The sequence below is a fragment of the Carassius auratus genome, chromosome 1 (genome assembly GCF_003368295.1).
Source record: "Carassius auratus strain Wakin chromosome 1, ASM336829v1, whole genome shotgun sequence".
Classification (NCBI taxonomy): domain Eukaryota; kingdom Metazoa; phylum Chordata; class Actinopteri; order Cypriniformes; family Cyprinidae; genus Carassius; species Carassius auratus.
The window spans coordinates 28,323,160-28,334,776 of NC_039243.1; the positions used below are offsets into that span (position 1 = coordinate 28,323,160).

The 11,617-nt window shown below is 38.2% G+C and overlaps 2 protein-coding genes across 3 annotated transcripts; one reads left to right on the forward strand and one right to left on the reverse strand.

The window, feature by feature from the left end:
- Positions 1 to 4,250: 4,250 nt before the first annotated feature.
- LOC113106325 (mitotic-spindle organizing protein 1-like) lies at positions 4,251 to 5,735 on the reverse strand. Its single transcript, XM_026268139.1, has 3 exons — positions 5,482 to 5,735; positions 5,149 to 5,294; positions 4,251 to 4,661 (listed from the first exon to the last, which is right to left on the reverse strand). The coding sequence occupies exons 1-3, from the start codon at positions 5,531 to 5,533 to the stop codon at positions 4,632 to 4,634; spliced, it is 228 nt and encodes a 75-aa protein (XP_026123924.1). The 5' UTR covers positions 5,534 to 5,735; the 3' UTR covers positions 4,251 to 4,631.
- Positions 5,736 to 5,874: 139 nt separating this feature from the next.
- On the forward strand, positions 5,875 to 11,150 carry LOC113106324 (protein aurora borealis). 2 transcript variants are annotated; one of them, XM_026268122.1, is made up of 12 exons: positions 5,875 to 5,925; positions 6,117 to 6,292; positions 6,374 to 6,480; positions 6,599 to 6,644; positions 6,751 to 6,832; positions 6,930 to 6,983; positions 7,073 to 7,129; positions 8,093 to 8,322; positions 8,441 to 8,594; positions 8,833 to 9,419; positions 10,334 to 10,474; positions 10,682 to 11,150. In XM_026268122.1, the coding sequence occupies exons 2-12, from the start codon at positions 6,140 to 6,142 to the stop codon at positions 10,700 to 10,702; spliced, it is 1,632 nt and encodes a 543-aa protein (XP_026123907.1). In that variant the 5' UTR covers positions 5,875 to 5,925; positions 6,117 to 6,139; the 3' UTR covers positions 10,703 to 11,150. The 2 variants fall into 2 exon arrangements, with proteins under 2 accessions (XP_026123907.1, XP_026123896.1); XM_026268111.1 differs by having other exon boundaries at positions 5,875 to 6,292.
- The last annotated feature ends 467 nt before the right edge of the window (positions 11,151 to 11,617 follow it).

Consider the following 11,617-nt stretch of genomic DNA (forward strand, 5'->3'; position numbering starts at 1 on the left):
AATTGAAACAAGTATGGAGACTCCGCGGTAGTGTAATCAACTAAAACACGGGATCATTAATCACTATAAATAGCGCTGTCACAACACAAGCATTAGTATTATCCACCTCTTTTGTTTGTATGCTCGGTTCGGACGCTCGGTAAATGTCCGGTGCTGAGGTTAATGAGAGTCGAAGTGGCATTTAAACGGCGCCGCTGATGGAACGGGTGACGTTCATTTGCAGCTAATGTGAATTGATGCACTTCTGATGAAGTTAGTAACAGGCTTGACACCCGGAAGAGTTCAAGTCTGTCGGACGTGGAGCTTTCCTGATATTCCACATGAGAGGGTAAAGGATATTATTAAGCGTGAAAGAAAAGTAGCCTACTTTTCTCTTAGTGGTCTTTTGACAGGTGTGGCAGCTGTGCAAAGATTAATCAACGCCAATTGAGACTTTGTAATGTGGTTTGTGATGTGTGAACTTGGGACTAATCACGTGGAGTCGTTTTCCAGAATATGATCTTCATAAATCAAATTAATGATAGACTGTCTATTTACATATTAAACATTTATTTAAAATTGTTATAATATTTCACAGTAATATAATGTTTACTTTAGCTTTCATCATAAATGCAGCCTTGACGAGTATAAGTCTGACCCCAAACCTTTGAAATGGCATACAGTTATGGCCAAAGTTTGCTGCTTAAGCTGTTGTAGTGTTCATTCACATTGTTTCTAGTTTATTGTGTAGCATGATCAGATGCATTTTAAATAATTGCTAAAAGCTTTGTTGGCCAAAAAAAAAAAAAAAAGCAAAAAAAAAAAAAAAAAAAAAACATTCCACTGTTTTTTGGTCCTGACACGAAATGACCAGCTAACATTAACTGACTAATTATATCAGCAGCACGTGTGAAAGTGTTTTAGTACTAGTCAGGTAAAATCTCTATCATACTAATTAGATTGTAAGAGCAGACTGATTGTTATAAAAGGAGGGAAGAAGCTCTTCCAATCATTGTGTTCTTCTTGTTAGCAATGGTTGCCTCCAAAGAAACACGTGCAGCCATCATCACTTTGCATCAAAATGGCCTCACGTGTAAGGAAATTGCTACAAAGAATATTGCACCTGAAAGAACCATTTACCGGATCATCAATAACTTCAAGGAGAGTGGTTCGACTGCAGAGAAGAAGTCTTCAGGACGTCCCAGAGTGTCCAGCAAGCGTCAGGACCATCTCCTCCTGAGAAGTCCGCTACAGAATCATGTCTCCAGCAGTGCAGAGCTTGCTCAGGAATGGCAGCAGGTTGGTGTGAGACGTCTGCATGCACAGAGAGGACAAGACTTTTGGACAATAGCCTGGTGTCAAGAAGAGCATCAAAGAAGCCACTTCTTTCTAAGAAAAATGTCAAGGACAAACTGAAATTCAGAAGGAAGTAAAAGGATTGGACAGCAGAAGACTGGTGCAAAGTTGTTTTCTCTGGAAGCTTCCTTCCAACTGTTTGGGACATCTGGAAAATTCATTGTTTGGAGAAGAATAGGTGAATGCTACCATGAGTCCTGTGTTGAGCCAACAATGAAGCATCCTGAGACCATCCATGTGTGGGGTTGCTTTTCATCCAAGGGAGAGGGCTCTCTCATAATTCTGCCATGAATAAAGAATGGAATTAAAACGTCCTGCAAGAGCGACTTCTTCCAATGATCCATGAGCAGTTTGGTGATTATCTGTGCATGATGGAACACCATGTCACAAAGCAAGAGTGATGAAGAAGTGGCTGGAACATCAGGCCAGACAACTCCCCGGATCTCAATCAAGAACTTGTGATCAGTCCTCGAAAGGCGAGTGGACAAGCAGAAGTCCACAAATTGTAATCAACTCTGAGAACTAACAAGGCAAGAATGGATCGCCATCAGTCAGGATTTGGGCCAGTACCTAATGTCCAGCATGCCAGAGCGAAATGCAGAGGCTATGAAGAACAAGGGTCAACACTGTAAATACTGACTCGTTATATATTGATCTTTGCCAATAAAAGCCTTATTTAACTTATTACATGCATATCCTTGTTTTTCAGTATATCATACAAACCGAAACATTTCTAGAAAAATAATCTACAAATACTGAAACCGCAAAACACAACTTCTGTCACTGCCAAAACTTTTAGCCATGATTGTATGTATGAGCTGCTGTAGCAGACACTCACTTGTTTTAAAAACAAGATTCTTTAAATAATGTATGGTGGACATCAAATTTAAGAGTTGCAGGGTCCAAGAGCCATGAAAAAACAACAAAAACAATTCATTGCCCAGTGTAATGACTAAAAAAGGTCATCAGCCCCCATTCTTTTTAAGGAAAAAGGATTAAAAAAAAGGATTCTAACCTACAATTATACTTTTTAAACTTTCAATTAACCTTGCACAAGGGTGTTGTCACTTCCATCAGCCTTGGATTAAAACCAGTTGTTTATCACATACCTGAACAAAGAACCCTGTTGCATTGCATGCATCACTTAGAAGGTTAAAACACAATTATTAAATTTACAGCTAAACTATTGATAATTACATACTTGAACACACAGATTTCCCATTTAATAACAAACATTTCATTAACCTACACCAAACACAAGGGAATTTACATAAACAGTTACTGAAGGTGGATGCCATTACAGAGCTAAGCATTGTTTTTTTAATTGCTTTGCTAATTAAAGCAATTAATGCATGAATTAGAGGATGGAGATATGATAATTACACATCAACCTCAGAATACTTAATTGTGTTGTTTAGTTTAATCTTTCTTAGAAGTTCAATTAACCTAAGTCAGCGTAGGCTCACTTTGCAAACTCTTGATGGTTTTTGTCTTCAAAACAAATTGGATTATAAAACATTGGCCATGAACAAACTCACTAATAAATTGCTGGAGTCAGATTCACATTGCTAGGAGACTGATGGTCACTCAGATAGCTAACAGAAAAGATTCGCTGGTGCTGATGAGTGATGTCACTGTCACTGTGGCAACCTTTCTGATACTGATTCACAGTGAGGACTAAACTACCCCATCTTTGCGCATCATTAGCCGAACTCATGGAGAGACACGTCTGGTCCGCTTTAGTTGATAACTCCTGTCACTCCAACAAGCGGTCGCAATCATTCTCCACACTGATGGTGCTGGTGTTTGTCTTTGTTAAAGGTGAGTCAGTGGAGACCTGAAGATGGTGCACCCTTGACCCATACTCGAAACAGATGGTGTTTCTTCCACAAAATCAAATAAAATAGAACCGTAATGTTTTGAATTCACTGATTAAGGCTATCCTTAACTTTTCTCATTCAAGTGCATGGATGCAAATTAATCAAAGGATATACAGTAAGGGAACAGGTTACCTAAAAATGAAAACCTGCTGCAAATGTACACACCACCAGGCCATCCAAGACGAGTTTGGAAATGGATTTTGAGAAATTTAGCTTTTATTTCTCTCTTTTTTTCATGGGAGAAAGCAATATTATGGATAGAGGACTCACATTTTAGGTTAGAAGTGACAAAGTGGTAAAAAGTCTTAATGGTGGATTTGTTTCTTCAAATCCACAGCTTTTCACTTTCACAAGACGTTAATTGATGGAATATTCGTGATGATTACTGGGATTCTTTTTCAGCTGTTTGGATGCTCATTCTGATGGCACCCATTCACTGTCAATGTGCATTTTTATTTTTGGGTTAACTATTTCTTTAAACTAGAGCACATTCTGCTTAAAACCTCTCCTTGAGAAACTACTGGACTCAGGGTTAATATTTAGCAATAAGAGTAGACACAGAAATGAGTTCTCGCTCCAGGAGTGAAACATTATGCCTCCGTCTGCTGGATCCAAGGACACAGCCACCTCTTCCTCTCAGCACGGATGGGTGTTAATGAAGCTTACAATAGGGATACTGCCTTTCAGGCTGATTTAAGATACACAGTGTTTTTTTTTTTTTGTTTTTTTTGTTTACCACATTTCCAAGGACTGATGTTTGAGGTTCAAAAAAAGCACCTACGAGTTGAAGAACAGGCCTGATGTCTAACTGAACTTCTATTTGAATTAACTTGTTGCTCTGAAAAAATAAATAAAAATAAGGATGAGCTGTTGAGAAGAGTCCATGACCTTTATCATAAATGTTTAAAAGAAATAGATTAATCCTAAAATACTGAAATTACAACGCTATGACAGAATACAAAGCAGAAGCAATTGGTGAACTAGCTATAAATGCACTGCTGTCGCCATCACGTGGTTAAAAAATATAAACGCACATGGAGGACCAGATCAAATGCTTTTTAGTGATTAGACACAGACACATAGATAAAAAGAGCACAGTTAGTATAAAGAAAATATATTTTACTGACTTAATCGGAGGCAAAAAATGGTCCACACGGTAATATCTATTTTGAGGACATATTTTTGCTTTTAGCATGTAATGAATAATAATTTTTAGTATATACAAAATTAAAAAAAAAAAATATTAAAAGAGCACACACAACAGTCGTACTGTACAGACTGAGGCACATGAAAGTAGGTCAAACAAGGCAAATCAAACTAACACATTAATCATATGTACAAGTTTATATACAATGCATTGTGCAGTTTTTTCTTCTCAAACAGGGTCGACTCGGTCATAGATGAAATTTAGACTGCTCATCCTTGACTAGTGCTGTTTTCAGAAGCCTAAAAGAACAAACAAAGATGGAAGTTAATGAAATGGGGAAAAAAAGATTAAAAAGTGGTAAATTGTATATTTTAAGGCCTTTAAATGGAACACTTTCTTTTAAAGAGTTCAGTAGTGACAAACAAACGTTGAAAAGTGGAAATATGCCCATCTAGCCTAATATTACCGGCTTACATAAAAATAGAGTAGTTGGTTAAAATTATTCCACTGGCAGAAATTGAATAGTGTTTTTTTTTTCCTTATCAAGCAAAAACATACCTTGCTTCTATAGAGAGCATTTTTACCAAAACTCCCAGATGCTCATCAGGAGTGAAACATTTCAGAAATTCGCACTTTAAAATGCTGACTAGTCAGACATAACCTAATTTCTCAGGTCACTGACAAGATAATTAACAGGCTATTCGTGATTTGGTATCAATCTAATATCAGGGAGAGTGGATAAAACCAGTGAGCGGAGAGAGACTGAAACACGACTGTGTCACTGACCTTGAATGAGTCCGAGGCTCTTCTGAGCTCTTTGATGACTGATGACAGGGCTTCGGGGTTGATCCCCTGCTCACAGAGACGGACACATATCGACAGAGACTCCATGTCCAATCCCGTGTTCAACAGCCTTGACATCTCCAGGAGAACTGGAAATGTGATTTATGAGAATGATTGTGTTGTGTAAACCAGAACCGTTAAAGATACCGACTGAAATCACATTCATTTTAAGTTACGTTACTTCCAAATCGTCAAGGATTCGTTCACTAACGAACCGATATGTTTGGAAACAACATTTTAAAGAGTATTTCTTTGTTCTAAATATTTAACTCTTACCATCCATAGTCTCCCGGACAGCGTTCATGTTTGCGCTCGCGGGACTGGCCATGATGCTATCGTGCTAAAGCTATTAGTTATTAATTTAATGATTGACTCACACAATCCTGACAGTTTCTGATAGTCCCTGGTGTCTTTCAACTATTTGCGAATTAAAAACCGGGCGAAGTCACAAATTCTGCATTAAACAGTATAATATAATAAAAAATGAGTTTTGTTCACACCTCGCGCTTTCTGTTGCGGTAATCCTATCAATAAAGTTTTGTTTTGGGCGTGTGAAAGGAAGTTACGTCTAGACGGCAGGTCGCTCGTTCTCGTCCACTGATTGGTTGTTTCGCGAGTTCTGCTGAACTGTGATTGGCTAGCACCTCTTGAGCGAAAATTAAACCAGACGTTAGAGCCATACAGAGATCACTGTTGTGCTGGTTTGAGTTTCGTTGCGTTGTAAGTTAACGTTATTGATTAAGAACATTTATCACCCGTTTTTGTCTTTTTAAACACCTGTAAAGACAGGAATCGTTTGATCAATGCTAATGAGATGCAGTGATATATAACCAAACAGAAAGCTTACCGCTCTAGTTTGTTGATGCTCTGAAGGATCTCCAGTCTTTCACTCATCTCCATTCTTACGAAAGCTCTACTGGACGCCGGTTTTAAGATGGGAGACATAGCAGAGATTCACATAACACCCGCGACTCCCGGAAGACCCGCTATCCTGAACCCGTTTGAGAGCCCAAACGACTACCACCGTCTGCACGAGCCCCTGGTGCCCAGCCCGTCCGTGTTCACGAGCTCCTCGAGCTCCTCCGCGGTGAGTGAGTGACTCTGCGTACGAGGGGGAATCATAAAAACCGAGAGGAAAACTAATTTCTTCTTGTACTGTTTGTTGTAGACACCAGCCAAGTTCAAATGGTCCATTGATGAAATGGCAAATTTACTTCCTGTGGAAATAGACGCAGAGGACATTCACCGCCAGGCTGTGTTTCTGAGCCAAGCCAGGTAACTGTTATTGCTGTTAGGATGTTTATATGTAAGTTAGTGCTTTACAACGGTGTCGGTATGAAATATCTGTTCATATTCTCATGATATTTACTCGGCTGTGTTTTAACACATCAAGGGCAGATGCTGAGATTGAGGAAAAACGGCAGCACGCAATTGAACAGGTAAAACTGCTTTACATCCCCATTCACGAAACAGTGACTCTCCATGAAAGCGTTTTATTTTTACTTAAGAGAAAGATGCGTCATTCAGCTATTTTCGTTTTTACAGTTTTTCACTAAAGGTGCAATTGTTCCGTCTCCATGGGGGCCACCGGCAGCGAAACAATCTGTAAAAATGCCACATCAGAAAAGTAAGTCATGACACAAGAGAGAGAGAGAGATGTTTTCATGCCACTTGATTACATCCAAAGTAGTTCTTAGATATTAAGTTAAACTGTCTCATTTTAGGTCCTTTGTCCCCACTGGTCACAGAGGAGCTTCAGTCTTCAAAGAAAATAAATGGTTTGTTCTGCAGCTCTGAGACAAAACTCATAAATGATCACCACTGTAAATTATTTAAAATAACTGGCCTTTGCTTGTTTGTGTTTTAGCTATCTGTCAGACGGTCCTCTCTCTACCTGTGGACTTCAATCTTGAAAAAGTTCTGGGTAACCTTTTTTATGAATTATTACTTCATTTCAAAATGAAGGAAAACATTATTTAGAATACACTACCATTCAAAAGTATGGTTTCAGTAAGATTTTAATTTTTTTGGGAAATTGATTTTATACATTTTGCACTGTTGCATTAAGTTGATCAAACGGTAAAGACATTTTTAATGTTACAAAAGACTTCTATTTTAAATAAATGGTGTTCTTTTGACCATTTTAATATTAACAAAAACAACAAATTTAAAGCAACACAACTGTTTTAAACAAGCTGCAAGAATGATTTCTGTAGGATCATGTGACATTGAAGACTGGAATAATGACTGCATAAAATTCAGCTTTGCATCAGAGGAATCAATTACATTTTAAAATATTTTTTGCATAGAAAGAGAAGTTAAATTGTAATAATGTTTCGTAGTATTAATGTTTTTACTGTAAAATGCAGCCTTGATGAGCAGAAAAGCCTTTTAAAAAACACTTCCATAGTGTGACATTCTATATCTCTACCAAAACTATTTTAATCACCATTTTTTTTTTTTTTTTTTTTTTTTTTTTTAATACTGTGTATGCATAGTTTATATGACCTGAGATTAAATATGAGTCCTTTTGAGAACTCATATCAGGGAAATTCGTAATGACAATAATATAAATTATAAGTAAATAGTGAAAATCTCACATGGTTTAATTCATATTAAAACATGTCTACAAGCTTTTTTTTATTCAATGACTACTGAAATCCATATCTAGATGCCCTCCACAAAATCCTGAGAGTGAGTTTGACGGAGTACAATATTAGGTCAAATACAGAAAGGTTCAGAATTCAAATAAATGGAATCATCTTCTTAAATTTTAGAGGGTCAGATCTCGTCTATTGATGATTTAAACGTGGCAGATATTAGCATGCTTTTCTTTGCTAGGGTACATATTCAGATTAACTTGAGAATTTCCTTTCTGTTGTACCAGGTGATTACTACAGGACAGAAGAGTTAACCGAGCAGGTGCAGGAGAGCCTCAGCTCCTCTTCATTGCGCCGGAAGCTGTTTCTCGATGGCCATGATAGTGGCTCGGAGTCCTCTACCCCTTCCAGCCCAGACAGATATACCCACAGCGTCCCTCCCAGCAGTCGAGAGATGATGTCTTCTGTTATCGTCTCTCCACTTCAGTGTGGCATTCCAACTGGGACGCCCTTGTCTGTACGTACCAGATCATAGATGATGAAACCACACTCTGGTGGACCAATAACCTATGGATCGAGGGTACTTGATATCTGAGATCTTTTAAATTTAACACTGTTTTATCCATAATCCTCAGGGCCAGTTTTCATCCAGTCCCATCCAAGGCCAGTGTCGAGCACACAGTCTGGGCAGTGTCGCAAGTCCCATGTTTTCAGAGAGATCATCACCTGCTTTCAAGTCTCCTATTCTGTCACCCATCAGACTTCAACATTCTGTGACGCCTGGATCAGGTATTTGTATTTTATTTATTGTTGTATGTATGAGTATATATGCAAATACAGAGGTTCCCAAACCTTTTTTTGTCAGCTGAATCCCTTAGACATAACATTTTTACTTGAAGTGGCACTTGTCATTTCTGTATTAATTATTAGCAATAATTAATAATTAGCTTTTCACCAACTCATAGACCCCGCTTGGGGAAACCTTGGATAAGTATATGTGAAGTGCTATACAACTTTGTCTTTATAGGTGAGAGGAAAAGGCTGTCGTTTCTGTCCCCCGACGGCAATCCCATGGGCAGCTCAGACATGGACCTGAACCAATGTGGAGAGAGCCCATTGGTGGAGGGTTGTTCCCCTATTCGAAGCTGCTCCCCCTTTCAGTCCCGACCTAGAGACAGAGCCTGCATGTGGGCCTCTCCTACTCACCTGTCCCCTATCCTCCAGGACAAGGAGAACTTCCATCCCAATGAACCTTTACCTACCATGGACCTGGACGCTAACTCAACAGGACCTCATACTCCGAGAGAAGGACACCAATCTGGGGGAAGTGAGTCTGAGGCCTCCGTGGCTGTCTCTGAGGAGATGGATCAAGACGAGCAGTTCATGAAGGACGCTGGAGGAAATGATGAGACTGACATAAGGGAAAATGAGGATGAGGTCATCAGCAGGAGCAGAGAAGAGTCCTGTGTTTGGGTTCCTGAAGAGGATACTGCGTCGTCACCAGTGAGACTGTCCAGCTCTCGAACAGGCAGTGTGCCTGACGCTGAGAGTACACACATGTTTGTATCCCTGCTAGCGGAAGGAAGCATTACACCCTACGACATTAGCATGCAGGTTAGTATTCTAGTATGAGTCCAAATTTTTTGTAGTACCACCTCAGTTCAGGTTCCAAGTGAACCGTAAACGTACCGTACCAAAATGTGACGTGGCCAGAGAGAATCTTCACTAAATGAGTCACTAAATTTGCAACACCAACACAACAGAACCGCTAGATTTAAATCTGCACAGCCAGCGAAGGATTGCACGCACCTTTTTTAACAACCCAAAAATGGCTGTTTCGTTGTTTGTTGAGGAAGCACAGACGTTCCTTTTGTAATCCAGCGAGAGCTTGATGGGGCGACGTGGAATAAAAACGTTTTTTGCGCAATGGAAAAGCGCTATAAGTAGCCTCTAAAGTCTAAACATTACACAACTAGATGAAGAGTCTTTCCAGCAGTAGTCCAGCAGGTGTAGCTGACATAAAACCACTGCGAAACTTGCTGTTGGCAGCTGCTGGTTTACTGAATCTCTTTAGCAATAAGAATATATATGCTGTATCTATTCATTATTATTATTATTATTATCATCCTTTTAAAATATTAATATTTAATATTATATAATTCTAAAAATGTATGCTTATTTCTAAAGCACTAACTTTAAGATTGATCTCTCTTTCTGTATAAAATGTATTATCATTAATATTAAATGTATTTAATATATTACAATTATTTGTTTATTTCTAAAGGACATACTTAAAATGTGTTTAAAGTTTGCTGTAGATAAAGTATACATTTCAAAACCTTTTATTTACATGCGTAATTTTTTATTTTTTTTAAGTAGCACTATTTATTGAGTAAAATGTAATTATTACATTGTTACTGTAACTTTAGGTTTATGCTTTATACATTTTGCAAGCTTTTATGTTGGAATTGTGAATTATGGATTTGAGCTGATCTTTAGGTTTAATCTGTCCCTCGTGTCCTCTGCAGGTGGATAGCGGTTATAACACTCACTCGGTGTGCACCACCAGCCTAATGGACACCCTCAGTTCAGACAGCCAGAGTAAAGACTTGCTGGACACACACACTGCTGAAGAGGGTGTACCTTTCACTAGATACACTAAACCAAAGGTATAGTCTCTCTCACTCACACACAGCGACGAGAAAAAAACCCCATCAGTCACTCTGTAACCAACTCACATTTTAATACCTCATTCAGCTGTATTGTGGCATTAGTTTTTTAGTTTTGCACACTCAAAATATTCACTTCATTATAGTTTGTACTTGATGATAGTATGCACTGTGCTTAACCACACTAACAAATGTTTTGTCCTGTAGTTGCTCATCTTACCGCACTGAGAACAAAGGACAGAACAGGCACTTTAAACACTCTTACCCCCAAAGATGTGGAGGAGACGCAGGGCACATTGACACATCAAGCTGGATGGTGCTCATATGAATGCTGAATACTGTGGTTTTACTGTCTGAGCCTCGTGAAAAAGTTTTTGTACTGATTAATCTACAGTATTATTTATTCTTGCTCCAAAAATGAAATAACTTTGGGACTGAGAAACTTGAATTAGATTGAAGATTATGTATAGGTTTTACTGATTGTGAAATGTTGCTTTCCAATTACTTAAGAGGGTGGCAGGTACGTAACCATTTCCTCTAGCTGTTTTTATAAGGCCTTTTTTTTAAGACTTAAAATTTATGAATTAATTAATCACTAACAAACCTATGAGGATACCACAATGCAGACATATTATGGCAATGTTTATCTGAATTGTAATAAAACGTCTGGATTAAAGTGGTGTCCTTTTATCTGCTTGGAATTTCTTCTTACAATGACATCAGACTTCATTTTTGTTGTTATCTAATATCAATCTCTAAGCCAAAGGCATCACAGTGGAATATACCATTGTTTCTGTACACAGCTGATCTAAACTAGTCCAATCCATTTAATGTACTCACAGCTTATGTGCTTCACAGTTCTTAAAGGGAGCAAAATGGATTTAGCACAGGTTTGCATAAAAGTTATTTAATTTTTTTGGAATGCTATTCATGCCACAATATTTATGGTTCCGTTGTGATGGAAAATCTGAGAATTTAATGATTTCTAGGCCTAAAAAGGTTCGAATTTAATAAAAAAAAAAAATCATGTATTTTACTTATTCTGTGCTATATGCAAATGCTCAGGTTATTTATCTATGCATGCAATATATATTATTGGCTGTATCAAGTAATTCTATACAATCAAATCTGATTCTACACAAA

What these genes read in the sequence shown, in the direction of transcription:
- LOC113106325 (XM_026268139.1), bottom strand. Translation starts at nt 5,533, where the DNA reads ATGGCCAGTCCCGCGAGCGCAAACATGAACGCTGTCCGGGAGACTATG. An exon ending in TGTCCGGGAGACTATGGATG is followed by an intron (nt 5,295 to 5,481) that starts GTAAGAGTTAAA and finishes TCACATTTCCAG; the next exon opens with TTCTCCTGGAGATGTCAAGG. An exon ending in GAGCCTCGGACTCATTCAAG is followed by an intron (nt 4,662 to 5,148) that starts GTCAGTGACACA and finishes TTGTTCTTTTAG; the next exon opens with GCTTCTGAAAACAGCACTAG.
- LOC113106324 (XM_026268111.1), top strand. Translation starts at nt 6,140, where the DNA reads ATGGGAGACATAGCAGAGATTCACATAACACCCGCGACTCCCGGAAGA. An exon ending in GCTCCTCGAGCTCCTCCGCG is followed by an intron (nt 6,293 to 6,373) that starts GTGAGTGAGTGA and finishes TGTTTGTTGTAG; the next exon opens with ACACCAGCCAAGTTCAAATG. An exon ending in CAACTGGGACGCCCTTGTCT is followed by an intron (nt 8,323 to 8,440) that starts GTACGTACCAGA and finishes CATAATCCTCAG; the next exon opens with GGCCAGTTTTCATCCAGTCC.